At 39.5% G+C, this 19,674-nt stretch overlaps 1 protein-coding gene across 1 annotated transcript in view; it reads left to right on the top strand.

The window, feature by feature from the left end:
• Positions 1-19,674, top strand: part of vps37d (VPS37D subunit of ESCRT-I) — a 49,302-nt gene that overhangs the window by 17,113 nt on the left and 12,515 nt on the right. Inside the window, exons 2-3 of the mRNA XM_039756564.1 lie at positions 5,294-5,465; positions 19,523-19,605. Of these exons, the coding sequence (XP_039612498.1) occupies positions 5,294-5,465; positions 19,523-19,605 (255 nt within the window). The remainder of the gene's footprint in view (positions 1-5,293; positions 5,466-19,522; positions 19,606-19,674) is intronic.

Here is a 19,674-nt window from a genome sequence, read left to right as displayed (position 1 = left end):
TGCAATTGGGAAGGGAAAGAAAATTTTAAAAATTTTTATTTTAAATAGTTTTAAATTTTTAAATATTTTAATAATAATAAGTCAAGCATGTTAGAGTAGTGGAGGGTATAAATTATTGTCTGTTGGGTGTATACAACAACAGCAACATTTATTTATATAGCACATTTTCATACAAAAAAAATGTGGCTCAAAGTGCTTTACATAATGAAGAACAGAAAAATAAAAGACACAGTAAGAAAATAAAATAAGTCAACATTAATTAACATAGAATAAGAGTAAGGTCCGATGGCCAGGGTGGACAGAAAAAACAAAAAAAAGCTCCAGATGGCTGGAGAAAAAAATAAAATCTGCAGGGATTCCAGACCATGAGACCGCCCAGTCCCCTCTGGGCATAAAACTAATACGTGCTTCGAAATCTGAAAGAGACAAAAAACAAAGGAAAAAGATATCCTCATACTGATGGAGTGATGGACTGAGTATGCAGATGTTTTTTATTTACTTTTTAGTGCATTTAAGAATGGAACACATTTAATTGTAAAATTTTGTAACATCAATTTGACGCCCCCTGGATGCTGCGCTCGGGGACAGATCTCCCCCCTTGCCCCCGCCTAGCTACGCCACTGGGTTGTGCAGTTGTAGCGCTGCTGCCGCATAGCGAGGAGACCAAGGTTCACATTCCAAATCCTACCTGTGTGGAGTCTGCATGTATCCCGTGTCCCTGCCTTTGTTTTCTTCTGGTGCTTAAGTTTCCTCTCAATGTTTAAAGACATGCAGGTTAGGGAAAATGGTGACAGTAAATTGTGTGGTTGGTAGGTGGATATGTGTGTTTGTTTGCCCTACGATGGACTGGTCATTCACGCTTTGAGCCCTATGCTAGCTGGGATAGGCTCCAGCCCTCCCATGACTTTGGTTTGGATTAAGTGGCTTTGGAAATTGGCACGACATTTTGTAGCAAACTACATTAAAACTTCTTCATGACTCGATTGACTATCCTACAACTACCCATACATTCATCATCAGTACTAAGTACTAAGAGTAGGTCAGTAACAGGTGGTGTAGAGCAGGGGTGCCCACACTTTTTTGGCTTGCGAGCTACTTTTAAAATGACCAGGTCAAAATGATCTACCTACATTAAAAATGCTATATACACTGAGTATCAGAGGTGGGTAGTAACGAGTTACATTTACAACATTACATTTACTTAAGTAACTGTTTAAAAAAATTGTACTTCTAAGAGTAGTTTTACTGCACCATACTTTTTAGTTTTATTTGTGAAGAAGAAACGCTACTCTTACTCCGCTACATTGGGCAACACTCGAATCGTTACTTTTTTTCCATTAGATAAAGTCTGACAGACAATTTACAGTCTGCTCTGTGTAGCATATACTGTTAAGTTGCGCACACGCCTTCCATTGCGTCTGACGTGAGGTTTTTGAGGCGCTGCAGCTTTGAGGACAGATGTTGCATTTTTCGTTTGAAAGCATTAACTGAGCTAATCATATTGAGCATGGTTTTGTCTTTTCCTTGCAGCTGTAAATTAAGCTCATTCAACATGTTGGTCAGATCGGAAGAAAAATGCCAAGTCTAGCGGCCATTGATCATTATTAAGTTGCTTTTATGAACAGTTCGAAAGTGCCTTTCCACATTTTCCTTCTTTGGAATAGCAATGATAGATTGACAGATCAGACAAACGCACTTCGATTGTGACATTGTGAGAGAAAAAAATCCTCTTCCAATTCCACATCCAGCCCATTAACAACACATTTTTTTTAAATCCCTTCTTTAGTCGATATAAACTGGAAGGCTAAGTAGATCACTTAGATAGCTGGAGTTTTGCAGTAGCTTGCGCGCTTGATCGTGCGTGCAGGATGACCAGTGTGTTAGAAGAAAAGAGATCTCAGACTGGCCGCCCTGTATGTGCGCCCGCAAACTCGGAATTGATCTACAAACCAATATAAAAATGGTCGGTAACTCTTTAGTTTATGTACTGCAAAATGCATTTATTATTTGTTTACACTTATGCAATAAAACTTTAAACTTTGGTGTTAATGACATATACAGTACAAAGCATCAGTAAAGTGGTCATTCATCTCTGTGCAGTTTGGCACTTGATATGCTGGTAAGAATACTTATGAATATGAATAATTCACAGGCCATACATTGAAACATGCAGCATGAAGAGAAATATGTCAGACGTAAGACACTTTAGAGACTGTCCCAAAGTGAAGATATTTTAGCAGGCCATATTGCACAGATAAATAACTGATACTTTGTAAATGTGATTAAAATCAAAAGAAGTCTTTTTTTTATGAAGGTCTAGAGTAAGTGAGTAATAGCAGCATGTTTGCAGCACCTAAACTAAAGTGTTACCAAATAATCCTGTTAGTCCCATCTTCTGAATCAAAGTTTGCGATGAATTGTGTTAGCCTAGTGCAGTCGTGCACAAACTGTTATTGAGGCTATTCAAATAGTCTTTTTTATCAATTGTGCAAGATTTTATTATTACCTTTTACTGCGTCATTCCCTTTCTTTTTGTTTTCTTACATTTTTGTGTTGCCACTTTAAACTGTGGTCATTTTCATCAAGTTATTCCTTTATTTGGTGGTGTCTCAGAACGGGCGTGTTACTGCCAAGCCTCAGACCTCAGTAATATTCTGGAAAAAAGACTTGAAACTAGCCGTAACCACAACAGTTGGAATCAACAAAACTGTGTTGAATTTTGTATGTTAAGAAACTTCTAACTATAGTTATTGTTGGTGCAAAGTAATGATGTATTGATTGATGATGAATAAATATTAAATTGACTGTGACTTTTCCTTGCAATGTTTACTTAACAGCTACATAATCAATACATCAAAGTAAACTGTAAATAAAGTCTCACTCGACTGGGTAAGTTTCCCCTTACTCAAATGAAAAATGCCATAATCATGATATTCGCCGCCTCCACTACATTTTTGGATGTGACAAAATAAAGGATAATTGTGGGATTTTTCAGTTCAAATGTATTTTTTCACAGTCATTGTATACATGAATTTGCCACAGGAAACTGTATTCTCAAGTCAAGAATTTTTTCTCATACATTTTAAAACATTTGCCATTGTTCTTGAGAGAGTGAGTGATTCAGGCACTTAGAGTAAGATTTTATACCGGCGATACAAAATTTAAAAATATGAAGAAGTGGCAAAGCAATATCAAGCTGAACAGCTTAGACAGTAGTTCTGGGCTATTTTACTTGCTTATTAACACAGACATTCCACCCTCGCTGTGAACAGATAACTTAACCTTATCTCAGGAAAAATAGTGCCAAAAAACTGTAATAAAATGTATTACTTCTTTATCACATGGAATGCATGTTTTCTGAAACCAAAGTCTTTGCACTTCAATGTGAGATTATTAGATTGGACAAACTTTATTAATCCCAAGGGGAAATTCAGATTCAGTATGTTTTAAGGCTCCTGCTGTCATGTTTGGACATTTTAAACCACAAGAACAAGCACTGTTTTTTTTTTAAAATTTATACAAATACTTCACTTAAATGCAACGTTTCCCAAGGAAACTAATTTATAGCATGATTATGAACATTATTATGCATGATTATGAAAATATACACTTAAAAAATGCAGAGCATATCCTTTCAATAAAGAAGGACCTGCTTCCAATATTACAAAGTGCACAGGTTAAAAATTTAGGCAGTGTGATGGTTTACTGTCTAATCAGGTCAAATCAGGTTGGGGAGCATGCACTGGTAGAGCATGTTGCTGCACCCACCACATAATGAAACAGCTCGGGATCCCAGTTGGCAACCCCCAAGGCAGACACACAGTTCAGTCCCACCCTTCAGAAATGACCATCTATCTCCCACAGCCAGGTGTTATGTGGGTGTCACCTTGCCTGGTCCAGCTGCTTAAGTCCTCCGTAATGTGGATCCTGTGAGCCAGATCACCCCATGACCATGGTGTCGTAACTGATGCTCCCTCAAAATGCAGAGCAACCGCTCATTTGACACAAAGTCAAACCAGTGGTACTCAAGGATTCTCCAAAGAGACACAATGCTAAAGGAGTCCAGTGTTTGTCTCAGGTCACTGGATAGCGTCCATGTCTTGCAACTATGTAGCAAAATAGAAAGCCCCAGGACACTAAAGACTTGGACCTTCGTCCTTTTGCTAAGATATCGGGAGCGCCACACACTCCTTTCCACTGACCTTATGCTCTACCAATCCGTCTACTGACTTCATCGGAAGAGTCACCAAAGATGTGAATATCACTGCTGAGGTCAGTAAACCTCTCGACAAGGTTGACATTCTATCCGTAGACAGACACACTGCTGATGGCTGTGATCAAGAGATTATTAAAGGCCTAGATCTTGGTTTTTATCCAGGATGCTCACAAGCCCAGACACTCAGTCTCCTCGCTCAGTCTCTCGAGAGCCCAAATCAGAGCCTTCATTGACTCTGTGAAGATCACAGCATCATTGGCAAAGTCAAGATCAGTGAATCCTTCTTTACCAACACATGCCCCACAGCCGCTGGACCCCACGACCATGCAAGCACTGAACTGAGTAGGAGCAAGAGCATACCCCTGATGAACCCCAGAATCAACTGGGAAAAACACAGAGGTTCTGCCTCCACTCTGCATAGCACTCGCAGTACTAGTGTACAGAACAGCCGTGTTATCCAGCAACTTTGGGGGGATCCTGCGCAGTCACAGGATGTCCCATATTGTAAAATAGCTTGATCAACTAAGTCGAATGCTTTACAAAAATCGATAAAGGTTGCAAAGAAACTCTGCTGATATTCGCATTGTTGCTTGACTGAAGAATTAAAGTCAAAGTGAACTTTATTGTCATCTCAACCATATACAAGTATACAGATAGACGAAATTGCGAAGCTCAGGGTCCACAGTGTAACAACATGATATGCAAATAGTAAATTAAAAATAGAATAAAAAATTTAAAATTTATAATTAAAACACAAACAAGACAAGACATTGTCCAAAGATAGGACAAACAAGTAGCAGCAATATTGATGTGTAAGATATGTAATATAATAAGTAAATAAATAATAGATATAGATAATACAGAAATTATCAGTGTATGATAATAGTTGTTTAAGACGTGTGTAAACAATGACAGGTCAGAATGCTTCATATATATGTTTCAAATTAGGTAATTTGCCTGAAGCAGTGTTGGGTTCTGACTAGCATGCCTGTGACTTTCATAATATCATTCACCTTGGTCACTGTTGTTTGCTTAGAGCTGATGTTCTGTCATTACACTATCTCTGCCTTGTCTTAGTTTCAGGAACTGCAGGAAGATCGAGATACCATACTACTGAGCAATCGCAGTCTTGCAGAGAAGACACTGTCTCACCAGCCAGAGTTTGATAATGGAAAGCTGAAGCTTGCTGACAAGTACCAGGAACTGGAACAGTTAATGCAATCTTGTCGAGGAAAACAGGAACGCCTGGGTAAGGCCGTCACTTTGCTTATTATTGCAATACACATACACAACTTGTATAAGATTATATTCACCATGAATAACTGCAAAGACTAATGGAATTCATGTTTATCCCTGTATGTTTGGGTAGCTGTTTTAGCAGATCAAGTGCACTTATGCACATATATATATTAGTTCTGTGAGATCTGCCTGTGTCTACAGTTAAATTCTGTCTATTGCCTATCATACAAGGATTTGGCATTCATATGCAAAAAAGTGTCAGTCTGCAATTTTTGCTAATTGATGATGTGGGTTCACAGTTGTGCATGTTATCTTCTAGAAATGTGCTGAAACATGAAAACAATTCTTACCAAGGTAGTAATTTCTGAAAAATTAATAATTTGGGTAACTGCCAAAACTGTTCACGTTTTTGGCTGTCAGTCAATGGGGAGTCCCCAAAGGTAAAGTGATACAAGCTTCAAAATAAGCGTGTAGCAAAATGTGGGAGTCTTATTTCTCCATGTCAGCTAATAAGAAACTCTGTGGCATGTAAAAGTATCTAATAATAGGTTCAGTGGGCTCTGTTTGTGTCATATGTTTTGGTCCACAATAACAGACTGAGGGAGATATTCTTGCCATTTTGGTGTGCTGAAAAAAATATAAAAAAGCAGAAAAGTAACATGGTGTAATTAATAAAGAACCATAGCATGGTCATCTGCCACCATCTGAGGTTGAAAAGTGCTCCATTCAAAAATTAACATCTCTAGAACACACGCAAAAAAGATATCTTCATTCTGTAATGAAAATGAAGAATGTTATACTGTTCAAACTGGAGAGAAGCCAATAGATGATGGTACACACCAAAGAAAGCATAGAAGACAGCAACATGGCAGGCATTAGTTTATATATTAGGGCCACTCACATTTAGTAAGAAAGTAAGTGTTACACTCTGTCAGAGCAATGCTGCAGTAATTTTCTAATACAATCCAACATGGTTATGGTCGTCTGTGAATGGCAACTCAGTTTAATGCTCTTTTTGAGAACTGAAATCAACAGGAACTTGCTATATTCCACTTCTTATTTATTAACCATGTAGTGTTATTAAGCGATGGCTCGACGGTACAGCATGTGTGTGTCTGTGTCTGTGTGTGTGTGTGTGCATATGCAGTTTGCAAAGAAAGAACCAAAGGAAGAAGCTGGTGGTCTGTGGGTGGGGAAACTTGCTTTTGATAAGACGTTTTCTTCTTTGTAACGTTGTGGCTGCTGCCATCAAGTCTGCAAGATGCATTAAGCAACCGTGCAGCAGCCCTGTCAGGTTTAAGGATCAGCACAATGCAACACTTGAAGCTCATTACAGTTATGCTTAGTTCATGGTTTTGGTTCACCTTTGTTACTCAATGGTGCGTTCATTAAATGTTTTAGTTCAGTACAGATCTGGTGGCTTTTTTCAGGCCTTTTTATTTCTATTAGATTTAACTTGAAAAATTTGTCCACCCATTCTTATACAAGTATGAAGCTCAAACTCTTGAATATGATATTGATGTGGGATATTTGACATAATCAGAACAACCTAACCTTTGCTTACACCTAAGAAGGCATTTTATACTTTCCGTACATTTTTATATTGTTGGGATTGACAGGGTGGCCAAGTAGTTAACAACTCCTGTCTTCTTGCTTCAGAATGATGGGTTCAGTTTCTGGCTGGTGACTGTGTGGTGTCTCCAGATTCTCACTGCATCTGCATGGGTTTTTCTGCGGTCATTCCAGTTTGCTTCTTGCATTCCAAAGTTGTGTGTTTTAGGTTACCTGACAGCTCTAATTTGGCACCATAATGAATGAGTATGGTTGTGTCAATATTCTTTGTGATTAGATGGTGGTCCATTCAGGGTTGGCTCCTGGATTTAAGCCAGCACTAACAAGGCAGGCATAGACCCTCCATGCTCATACAGTCTGAGGACATTTGGTAATGGTTGGAGGCATAAAGATCAGTGTTTTCACCCTTGACATTTCAGCTTTTTGCCTGCTGTTTCCACACATCTAGTGACACATCCCCACTGAGATTGCTAAGATTTTCATGTGTGATTACTTTCGTATAAAACTCCACAAGTCTCCTCCTTATACTTCTTTGATCTGAGCCTATACTGTATTCTGTGATCTTCATACCTTTTACCTCCTGAATTCCTGCACACTTGTCATGTTCCTGTTCACCCGCATCTTCACTATTCAAGTCTTCTTGCTTCCTTATTTCCCTTTCACCTGTCATATCCATTCCGATTCATTTCCCACAGTTACAATACTGGAGTTGTTATGACCCCCACTTTTGGGAAGGATAACAGTTGCATACATTGTGGTTGTCTAAGGACAAAGCATTAAGTGGACACAACTATGCTTGTCAATGGCAATGTCTTGATATAGGAGTTACAAGACAAATGTGCACCAAGAGTGGCACAAACAAGTACAGAGATAAAAATAAAGAAGTACAATAACAATGTTAAAGTCTGTCCTGACCTGCCGAACACTCCCACACATCAACAAAACCAACCTGCATGAAAATATTCTGAAGAACTTTGGACATATGCTGCTCATGCTGCTTAGGATCTGTCATTTTAAACAACCTTTGCTACAATATATTGAAAAAAAAAATCAACAGTCAGCTTCATATACCATTTTTATTACATCTCTGTTTATAGCTCATTTGGTTATTCTGTCCAGACTTTTGATGAACGGGTAGCTCTCAAAAGCCGTCAGCTTTCTCTAGTCTAAGCAATTTTGACCCATTTTATCCAAATCTGATTTGCAGATTCGTACTCAGTAAGTGTAGACAGAGGTCATGCATAAGACGAAGACTGTAGACCATTTCCAGAATTACGTCAATGATAACAAATGAGAATTTTCTGGTTGAAATAACTCAATGGTAAAAATGCAATTTCCATTATTTATTAAGATAGGATAAAATATTGGTCCCAAATCCGTACCAGCTGACAAACTTGAAGATGACATAAACAAATGGCCACAAGTGATATATGGTAATATTTTTATTTACTTTCCTTTATCCCTTTGTGTGGATGAAGCGACAAGGAGAAACTGCAAGCATTAAGGAATACCAGTACCTCATCAGTGGAAAAGTGGGTCAAGTTCTCCTCAACCAAGCTCACAGTGTATTTAGATATGGTGTTTCTGATGGTGGAATAATAGTCCGGCCAGAGAAATAAAGGTGAGCTTCAAGCTGTGTGGGGGAGTCATTCATTTGTGTGAAAAAATCCAGTGGCATCTGCAATGTTGGCCATGATCAGTCTGCGCCTAGCCAAAGTGATTTTGTGGAACATAAAGCCATTTTCTGCAATTACGATTTTCACAACATTCTCTGCATAACATGCGTGCAAGAATGGACTGATGCCAGTATAGTCAATAAAACTTCACAGTCCATAACAAAATGGATTTGTCTGGCTCTGTGTGCGCATTTGTGTGTGTTACCCTACTATCTGACTTCACACTGAGCCACTACATCAACACATACTGGTGCCTGGTCTGTCTCGACTGGCCTCAGATCATGGTGGTCCCTGCAGGCATGTCTGATAAAACAAGCTATAAACATTTAAACTTCACATAAACTGTAAGCCTCACCACCACCCACAGTCAAGGAAAATATTTTAAATATGAACAGCCTAAATGAAACTAACAACTCATCCAATTTAGAATTTAGAATTGAAAATTGGAAAAGGATAAACCCACAAGAACACAGAATGAACGCACACATCACACACACGATGATTCAAACACGGGACCCGGGAGCAGAGCAGCAGCAGTCCTAACCACTGTGAGGTCATGTGTTTGTTGGATGGAAAAATCTTGAAACAAAGTTTTGTTACACACCTGCCTGTAAGAGAGACATCATATCCTAAACACATTTCCAAGTAGGCGCTGTCCTCTGTTGGCTTCCTTTCCTCTAAGCAGAAGGAGCACATTTAAGACGTCTTTGGTATGCCATCAACCAGAGACAATGGTCCTCCTTAGTATAAGCTTTTCTCAGCCACATTCGGATCAGCGTAATGTCCTGTGCTCAAAGCATGCCTGATATAACATCTGCTTCCCTTTTTTGAATCTTTAATGGAGTAAATAGTACTGTACTTTTTATAGATTGTCTCTGTCTTGCACTACATAGCCTTGATTGGAAAAGCCTTAAACTGGAAGTGCAAACACACATTAAAAAAGTGCCTTTTTTTTACAAAGAATAAGCTAGATAGCTGCAATTGCAGTTACTAAAGAAAATAATCATCTTTATAATAAAAATTTGGATCCAGAGGAAATGCTACTGCCAGCAAGTGATCCCTATAGGATAATCAAATATTTGTGATTCGGATCAAATGTGCCTGTTTCCGAGGAAAAACTGATCAGGATCAATATGGTGCTGTAAGGGAATTTGATACTTCTGCAAAAAGAAACATTGTACTGAGGTATGCCCTATAATCTCCTAGCAAACTACTAAACACATACAGCAATGATATGAATAAATAATTTAAAACTCTTCCTTAGTATTTCTATTTAAAAAAAAAAGTATATAAAAGGTTAATTTTATGGTACTCTTATCTGTAAAAGTAAATTTGATAACCAAAAATAAACAGCTCAGATTTTCAAGGGTGTGCAGCAATGGTCATATACAGTCACTGTGCCCTTCTCAAGTTAAATGTGGATCAGATTATAGTTCAAATACACATTTTATGATATGCCATTGTTTGAATTGCTGCCGCAGGCCTAAATTGTTGCACACAGTCCAGGCCTTTTGAAAATCACAAAACTTTCTATGTCCTGCCTCCTTCTCTGTTAGGCTGCTTTCACTTCACTCTGTGACGGCTGCTTCCTAACTGTCCTCTGGATCGCCCTTCAAAGTGCAGTCTAGGATCTGGAAACGCACATCGGGCAGCTCTGTATATTCACCTCGAAGTTATATGTGGGCATTCTGTTATGCTATTCGCACTATGTTCCATTTCTTATGTGCTCAGTTAGTAGTTCATACCTGGTATTGGGGTCATTGTTAACTGTTTGAAATCGTGGGCATCTTAGGAGTTTAAAAAAAAAATCTTTTTTTTGGTAGTTCTTATATCTAAAGAGCTCACCTACTCCCTTATACCGGAGGTAACAGGCATGTTTCCTTTCTGCTGCTTTCTTTCCTCTTTTTTTAAGACACGGCAGCATGACATTTGTGGTTTCTGTGAGCTTATGGATGAGAAAATAAAACACAGATTCTCACTTGTGTGGTCCTACCACATCTGATAATGAAAAAAAACTGCTTCTCTTCAGACAGAAAACACATGTGACATCAGCAACATTCCCTCCCAACACCTAGTCTGTCATTCTATAAGATGCATGTCTGAGTCATTTTTCTTTAAAGACCTCAATCTTATGGTTCCAGTCTTTGTCAGAAGCTAACCTGTGGTGCTTCATTTACCATCATAGTCATTGGCCGACCTTTTTCCCTCTTTTTCCACTCAGTTTTTAATTACTTTGAAATGAGTCATCTCTTGAAATATTCTTCTATTGCTTATGGCAAAGTCTGACCTTTCTTATTTGATTCAGTGTACAAGTGATTTCTTTTTACTTGCCCTGCACTGTATTGCCATGTTTGTTTCTCTGTAGTCTTATCATATGTCTATGTGACTCCTCATGTGTTTGTGAATTTTTCTCTCGTACTCCAGTTTTTCCCCCAAGGGCCCAAGGGTTTCTGCATATTAAGTTAACTAGCAATTCTAGTGGGCCCTGAGATGGACTAGGACTAGCAATTGGTTAGGCAAGTTTGAAAATGTACTCTATGTATTATGGTATGCTGTCCTCCTAGTGTTGGTCAGTCCTGTATTTTTTGTTTTTATTTATATTTCCTGTGTTGATTTTCGATATTAAATGTTATGTACTAATCTGTTTTGTTCTATAATGGTGCACACCTCGCTTACAAAAGACAGAATGTGGAAGTAGGATTTCTGACCCTTTTATAAAATTGGTAATATTAAAAGTATACGTCTCTCTATTATAATAAAAAAATCCTGGGACGAGACATGACTTTTTCAGAGAGATACTTTCACGTCCTGTGAGATGAGACTTTGTGCCAAGAGATTTAACTACAAAGACAAAGAGTAGATGACAAAGTAGAACGTCGTAAAGAATTCAAAAACGTTGAAGAGATGCACATTCAGAGCAGGTTAGAGATAAAATTCTCTAGTCTCAAAAAAATGATAGTAAAGATCGCATTAACGCAAACAAATGGAAATTATTACTCGGTGAAATAATAGAACAACAAAAAGAGATTGAATGTATTGTTCAGATTTACACTTTTAAGTCGGAGACTTGTAGATCGTCTAATTTGTGTTGCCATCATGGAAAAAAAAGTAGTGTTTCTTCCCAATGAAGAGGCGTTTCCGCAAGAATTAAAACATTTGTTGTTTGGTGAAAGTGAAATCCACATACGCGAGTGGAAAAGACGTGAAGTGGCTGTTGCGTAACACAGGCTAGAGGGGTTAGCGAGCGAAGTGAGCAGGGGGCGAAGCCCCATAGTGTGTAAGTATATAACCACCCATACAATCAGATTATGTTTCAGAATACAAATGCTATGAATGTAATTACTCTGATCTCCAGGCTGTCAAATAAACGAACCACACGCCGTGGCACAGCGCAAAGGGGCTTCGCCGCTGATGTCTGAGGTTCGATCCCTGCAAGGGGATGCAGTGGAGTGTGTACGCCTGATGAGCCGAAATAAGGGTGAAACACGTGTCGTGTACTCTTTGCATTATTTGACAGTTTTTTATTTACAAGTACGTTTTTCAAAGTCCACACCACACTCTTCAATCTACAATAGCTCCTTCTACTCCTCCAGGAGAGGGTCACCCTCTGCCTCCGCACTCTGATTCCACTGGAAGAGGCTGGATGGCTTCCTTTTATATCAGACCCGGGAGTACTTCCTGTGCCAGGGCATAGCCCAATGGAAGTACATCCGGGTCAAGCAGAAGCCCCCTAAAACAGGGAGTGCTTCTCCCTGCAGGACCCTCTGGTGGCACCCAAGGACCCCAACAGGGTTGTTCCTCAGGACTACAAATCCCATGGATCTCTGCAGGTGTTTATACTGGGTGGTCCACACCAGTGAAGCAATGCCATCTATTGTACTGGGGAGGGAACTGCTTTTGATAAAGACCCCTCCAGTCCATCCATTAATCTTCCCCCCTGGATTGCGATAATAATTCAGCCCATCCCATCCAGGTTATGCCTCCTCTCATGTTGTCCTTCCATTATGGCTTCCCGGCCATAACCCAGCAAGGATCCACCATCCATTCCCAGTTGGGATGCCAGTACAATCACCATGGCACTTATATATATAAAATCTACTCTATTAAAATAAAATCCTAAGCGTAAAAGTGCAATGATTTTGTATAACGATTTTATGTCACATTTTTATGTAACCTTTTTTGTCATGCTTTAAATCAGGCTTATTTTAAAATTTACATATATATGTTTGGTATCATTATTTTCAGAATTTGTCGAACTTTAATGTGATGTTATTAGATTTTCAGATTCTTATTCCGTTTTTAAATTATAAACTAAAAAATATCAAGAACTGACGTCCCAAGAGACAAGACTTTGTGCCAAGAGATTTAACTACGGCCGGGGCCAGAAATAAAAGACAAAGAGTAGATGACAAACACAGCTGCTGTACAGGCTTTTAAATGTTTGAAGTGCCGTGCAAGATGCAGATCACGTGGCACAGCACACACACACACACACACGCACACACACACACACACACACACACACATATATATATATTTTTTTATTATAATAATAAAGTGCAGAAAGCACCCTCCTCTCCACAATACTCATTAAATAAACCAATATAATAATACAATAATCAATAATCCTCCACTCTCCCAGACGCGTTGCCACCCTTCCACCCAGCTCAGCTCACTGCTGGGATTTCCCAGAGTCCTTTTAAAGTCTTTGACCCGGAAATGCTTCTGATCCCCCCAGTCCATGTGATTCCTAGCACTTCCGGGTCAGATCAAAACTCCTCTTTTCTTCAGCCTGGAAGTATATCATTTTTTCCGTTTCCGCAATTGTGAATTACTTCCAGGCTATAAGGAAAGTATATGTCCCTGGGCCTCCCTGCAGTGTCCTCCAGTGGCCCCCATGGTATCCAGCAAGGCTGTGATGAAAGACTCCAAGTTCCATGATGCCCTGCTGGAATTCGGGGCCCTTCCATGTTGCAGGGATGGCTCCATCTGACGGTTTGGGGGTGTTGGCCGGGATACACGGCCGGCAATCCCTCACAATATATATATTTATATGTGTATATGTGTGTGTGTGTGTATGTGTGTGTGTCTCTATGTATATTATGTATTATGTAAAGGTGGATGTTATTTAAAGATTCATTTAATATACTATTATTTGTATCATCTTAGACTTGCTACATCTCTCTATGTAAATTTTCCCTGTTTCCAAATATAAATTGCCATGGTATGTGTTAGTGTGGGTGGGTGCTGGGATGCATCCTGTTCAGGATTGCTCTTATGCCCAGTGCTGGTAGCATCCTGTGTCCCTTTTACCTAATTAGGCAGATTCTCTAAATGGATGGTTGGACTGGATCAAATGCAAAATTTGCACCAAAAGAGTGAAAATTAATCTCATTGATCTCTTCCTTTTTCAGGGCACTCCAGATTTGCCAGAGAACCTGCCCCTTGGTCACTACATTGAGTTTGCCCTTGGCCACTCCTATCGGTTTCTGTTGCTGATTACCATTAATTTTGTAGCAGTTATGTGATAGGAGGGCAAGGCAAACAAAAGGGTTTTTCAAAGGCTAGAAACACAACAATTAAGTGAAGCGCGTCCATGAAGCTCTGTCTTTTATTTATCTTGCCCCTTCAATCACATAACTGCCTCTTGATTAATGTTGCATGGGAACAAATACAGATGGGAAGGGCCAAGGGCAAACTGCCTATGAAGAAAGTGACTGGGGCAGCCAAATGCCAAAAGTTTATTCCTCTTTTTATTTTTATTTTATTTTATTGTAAAATCAACTCTCAGCAGTGCACAGCAGGGTGGCCGAGTGGTGTATGCGTATGGGTGCTGTTCTCATTCTCTACCGCCTTCACCATCACTTCACCTTCCTCTTCATATCTTAAATCATTCTTGAGGCAGATTAAAGGCTTAAGTGCCAGCTTAAGTGAAAAATTAAAGAAAACGTACTAAGTAATTGCAACACAAACACTGACTTAATCAGTTTTAACGCGAAAAGATGCTGATGAAAGAAGAGAAGAAGTGGTAAGCTAGGGTGGTGAAAAGAAGAGCTGCTCAGGATGCAGCAAGCGCATCAACCTCTGAGCACACAAATGCTAAACGTACAGAGAAAGAGGATGAAAACTAGGAATGCTCAAGTCAAGTGTATTCACTGCACGTTATCATGCACCGTCACTGGTTTTAACATATTTGTCTTTGTGTGTCTTTGGAATGTGGAAAAAATATCCGAATACTCTGAGAAAAGTCATATACACATACAGTAGGGGTGAGCATAGCACCCTAAATCTATAAGGCAAGATCACTAATCACTGCCTAAATATGCTGTCCAGAGTAAAAATAAAAAATGATATCAACAACAATATTAACAACTAGCAACTTGGCGCGCGCTATGCTGCGCGTTGGATGACCACAGTTGAAGGACTCAATCGTAAGGACCTCTCGTCGGGTGTCTCATTGGCACGCTTTTGCCTCTTTCTTTCGCGATCACGGCGTAATCTGTCTTCTCTCTCTGTAGGGGTTTCAGTTGCCTTTCGTTGTGCGGCAGAGACGTGTCGTTGAGCTAATCTGTGTGAATGCTGAGTGTCCGTTTCTTGCGAGCGACTGTCACGCCTTTGCCTCTTTGCTTCATGATCACGCTGTAATGTGTCCTCTCTCGCAGCAGCAGGTTTAGTTGCATTTCGTTTCGGCATTGTTCCGTAAGGTCTCCTCCGTACAAGTGCACAATGGTAGCTGTAGACGGAAAGGCATAGTGGGCATAGTGAAACACACAAATTGGTGACCAGGGGAACCATCCAACTCAGACGCGGGGCTTGAAATACTGAAGTGCATTATTATTAATAATAATAATAATTATTTATAATTTCATTTTTTTTTGTTATGAACTTCCCCAAAAGAGTTGATCTCTGTAAATAGTTAACAGTATATGAACAATATAATCTGTTGTAGTACGGGCGTTAATTAGCGTCACACCTCATAACCTGCATACACCACGTGTTTGGCTGTAAAGGCAGAAGTGCGGTGGGCGCTGTAAGGGTAGGTTGTGGTTTATGTTTCTTTCATGATTTTTTTATTTATATTTATTGATTATTTAATAGGCAGAGGGGAGAAGATGGTAAATGTGACGTTCTGTCTATTTCTTTACTTTTATTTTGAAAAGATTTTTGGGAACAGGAAAAATAAAAGCAAAGGGGAAAGAACGGAGGGGGGTAAGCAGAAATTCTGAGAGGGGACGGACTGGGGCTTTTCTACAGGGCGGCTATACAGCCAAAAGGAACGTGGACCCGGACACGGACACCGCACTGAGCTTTTATTATATAGATATTTGAATCCCACACTGGGATAGACTCTGTCTATTTGCATTTATTGGCATTTTCTTCTCATATCCATGAAGGTTTTCTCTAGCTATCCAGACTTCCTTTGACATTGCAAAGCCCTGTATATTAAAGTAATTAACATTTCTAAATTGATCCAAGACTGATTCCTGTCTTCTGGCTATTGATTCTAGCCAGCGATCTGGCTGTTTGTTTCCTTATAATGCAAAAAGCAGATTCAGAAAATGAATAGATGGATGGATAGTTCTTGGCAAGAGCGTGTGGGAGACAGCCGGGATACGCTTATGCAGACTGCATAATTATCTACGTTTCTGAAACAGCAGGTGTTATTTCCCTACACAACTGTCCCTCGGCCAATCTTTTTTTTTTGTACTCACTAGCATTCTGTGTGTATTGATTTTGTAATTTCATCCATTATCTGAGCTCTTTTAGCCCTATTCCAGGTCATAAGGGCAATTGGATGAAGACATGTGTTTAAAAAAGAATAGTAGTTATAATTTTATATACCTGTGCCTGTTTTATTTATAACAGTGTATTCTGGCTATATTGGGAGAAGGATGCTAAGGATAGAGCTGCCAGGGAAGAGGAAAAGAGGAAGGCCTAAGAGAAGGTTTATGGATGTGGTGAGAGAGGGCATGCAGGTGATGGGTGTAACAGAACAAGATGCAGAGGACAGAAAGATATGGAAGAAGATGATCCGCTGTGGCGATCCCTAATGGGAGCAGCCGAAAGAAGAAGACTCTGTAGTACATAAATACATTTAACCCATAGCAGAAAATATACATCATAATCAACAGTACTATATATCTAAGAGGCAGAATTAGACAGCAGTCTTCAAACAAAACAGACTTGTTGAAACTACAATAGAAAAGAGGTGGGTGTCCTTTCTCGTTTTGAATCTTGAGATCAAAGGAGACGCGCAGACAGAGTGAATAGGAGTGAGTGGCACAGCATTTAATGAGTTTTTGTCGGAGGCAGTCCAGTGGTAGTTTGGAATGGAAAGAGGTCTGGCACAGTACATACGGGTCAAGAAACACAGTCAGATATGGTGGAATATTCTACTTGAGTGTTTTAATAACGAATAGAAGGTTCTTAATGAGGATTCTGAAGTTAATTTATTTTTGACCCTCTTCAAGGGTTTATTTTGCTTCCTTCTCTGATTAGCATCAGTGGCCGTAATCAGCTTAAGAGGAAGCCACTTGTCTGAAGTGCCTGAAGTATGCCAGGACCCTACACAGAAATACGCAGATTTGAGATCATCATCGCAGCATAGCCGCGGCTTTGGACATGCTAGGCTACACATGATCAAACAGCTCACCAAGTCTTAACTGTGTTTTTGTGAATATCACAGTGGGCTCTGCTGTTTCGACTGTTTTTCGGACTGGTTTCTAAGAGACAACTCAAAACTAAATGATTTCGAAAGCACAGTTTGTGAAGGTGATACAAAAGAGTGATAATTGAAAGATATAAGCAACTCTGACTGAGGGCGGCCTGATGAAATGTGAAGAAGTGATCCGTATACGAAAAAATCTAGTTGCTCCAGATACTTATGAAAGGCTCCATCGATTTCTGCTTCAATTACATGACTTGTTTTTTTTTTATTTCTAGGTTCACAGCCGTGCAACTGATTTACAGGGAAACAAATCAACTGTAGAATACGAGGCTTTATTAATTTTGAACTTGATTTACTTGTTAAAAGTTTATTATTAACAGGTTCAGACGTGTCTCACTTTAATTAAATTTTGATTTCATGCTATTTTAGATGTTACTTTTATTTAGTAGCAGGACTACTCAATAAATTATTTGTTAATGTTCGCCATTTGTTTTAAACAAGATTTTATGAAATGGCTGGCACCCATTGACACCCAGCCAGGGCCCCATACACCAGTGTGTCCCAGTGAGGTGGTGCTATTGTAGTGATCTGCTTGACTGCTGTTCATAACCCAGTCTCATCCTTCCATGCATGCACTTTTCAGAGACTGCTTTTTCATTATAAGGTTGCAGTGGCTGTCCTAGTAGCATTACACATCTACCCAAGACATCATAGATGGTGCACTAGTAGTGCATTACAGAACATAATCACGCACCTTCAAAGCAGAAACCTGGACAACTTTTAAGAAGAATTTGGATGAGATTTTGGGACAGCTTGGCTATTAGCTAAAGAAACAGGCTTGATTGACTCCTCTCCTTTGTCCAATTTTTTAGCTTTCTTATGTTATTTATCCATACTCCACATACCCACCATTTTAAAGTTGCTAATTAATCCAAAGTGGACAGCTTTAAGATATGGGAGAAATGAGGAGTAAATCCACACTCATACCAATAGAATGTGCAGACTCCATGTAGTTACGATTTGAACCAGGAAATAAAACCCCTGGAATCAAAAAGCAAGGCTTTCCATTGCACAGCCCCTCAGTTTCTCAGCAACAACTCATTGAGGTGACTGTCGTCTTTTAGCACAAATACAAATGTAGGCCATTTTGCGGATCTGCTTTTATAAATGTTATATCCGTGTTTGGAAGATCTGGGGCCTTTAAGCCTCTTCTGGCAAAATGTAGCCTTTCCTGTCAGCCAACCAACACCCTTCACCACTACACTGCACACCTGCTGCTTCTGTCAACACTGCTCCCATCCCGCAGCCTGACAAGCCAAGCCTCCATTACACAACTTTATTTAGATGGCATCCAAATAAACTGCACACTTGCAGCTGGAGCTGTCAGCAGGAAATATGGGCTGTGTGTGTGTGTGTGTGTGTGTGTGTGTTGGGGGGGGATGTAAGGGTTGCAGTAAAATATACATTTCCTGTTTATACAAAAACTGGAGGGCCATTCTTTGCAAACTGCAGCTGTCTGTCTCATTTGTGTTAAAAGGCAATGAGACAGTTAACCTTTGTCTACAGAAAGTGAGAGATAGTTCAAATGCTTTGAAAGCTGGAGATGGAGACAGAAGGCAGGTTTCTGAATACCCAAGTATGCTTCAGCACATTTAAGTTGCAGATTCTAGCAATTACTGTCAAATGCTGCATTAATGAGATGTATGCAGGTGAAATTAACAATGTAAATCTCAAGTGTTGTGATTTCACTTTATTTATGGGAGAGTACTGAAGATCTGCCAGTGTGGAAGAATATCAATGCATTGCAACCCTTCACCTGTTTAATGTACAGTACTGTATATATTAAAAAATATTTAGTGTTGTAGATATGTGTAATAATGTTCGGGGAGACAGAGGTTGTTCATCTAACAACTGTCCCTGAGCCTGTACAGAAAACACTCAAATTTGCAAGCAGCCATTTTACTTAACAGTACACTGACTTGAGAGAAGAAAATGACTTCTGTCGGAAACCAATAGTTTGTAAGTTAATATGCTACAATAATGAACTGTATGCCCGTTTAAAACATTTATGCACTCTAAGTACATTACATTACATTACAGTACATTATGTGTGTAGTAAATGTTGACATATATTTTTGTACTCCTAAACAGATGCCTACATGGAAAAGAGGAGCCTGCAGGCAGCTCAGACTCTCCTCCAGTCGGAGGTGGACCAGGCAGAGCAGCAGTCTGAGGTGAGACAATACAGGGATTTGTATTGAAAGCCATGAGTTGAGTGGACTGGTCAAAGAATGGGGGCTTTT

Source organism: Polypterus senegalus, chromosome 6 (genome assembly GCF_016835505.1).
Source record: "Polypterus senegalus isolate Bchr_013 chromosome 6, ASM1683550v1, whole genome shotgun sequence".
NCBI classification, from domain to species: domain Eukaryota; kingdom Metazoa; phylum Chordata; class Cladistia; order Polypteriformes; family Polypteridae; genus Polypterus; species Polypterus senegalus.
Note: the sequence above shows the minus strand (reverse complement) of the source record. Positions and strands in the feature narration are given on the sequence as shown.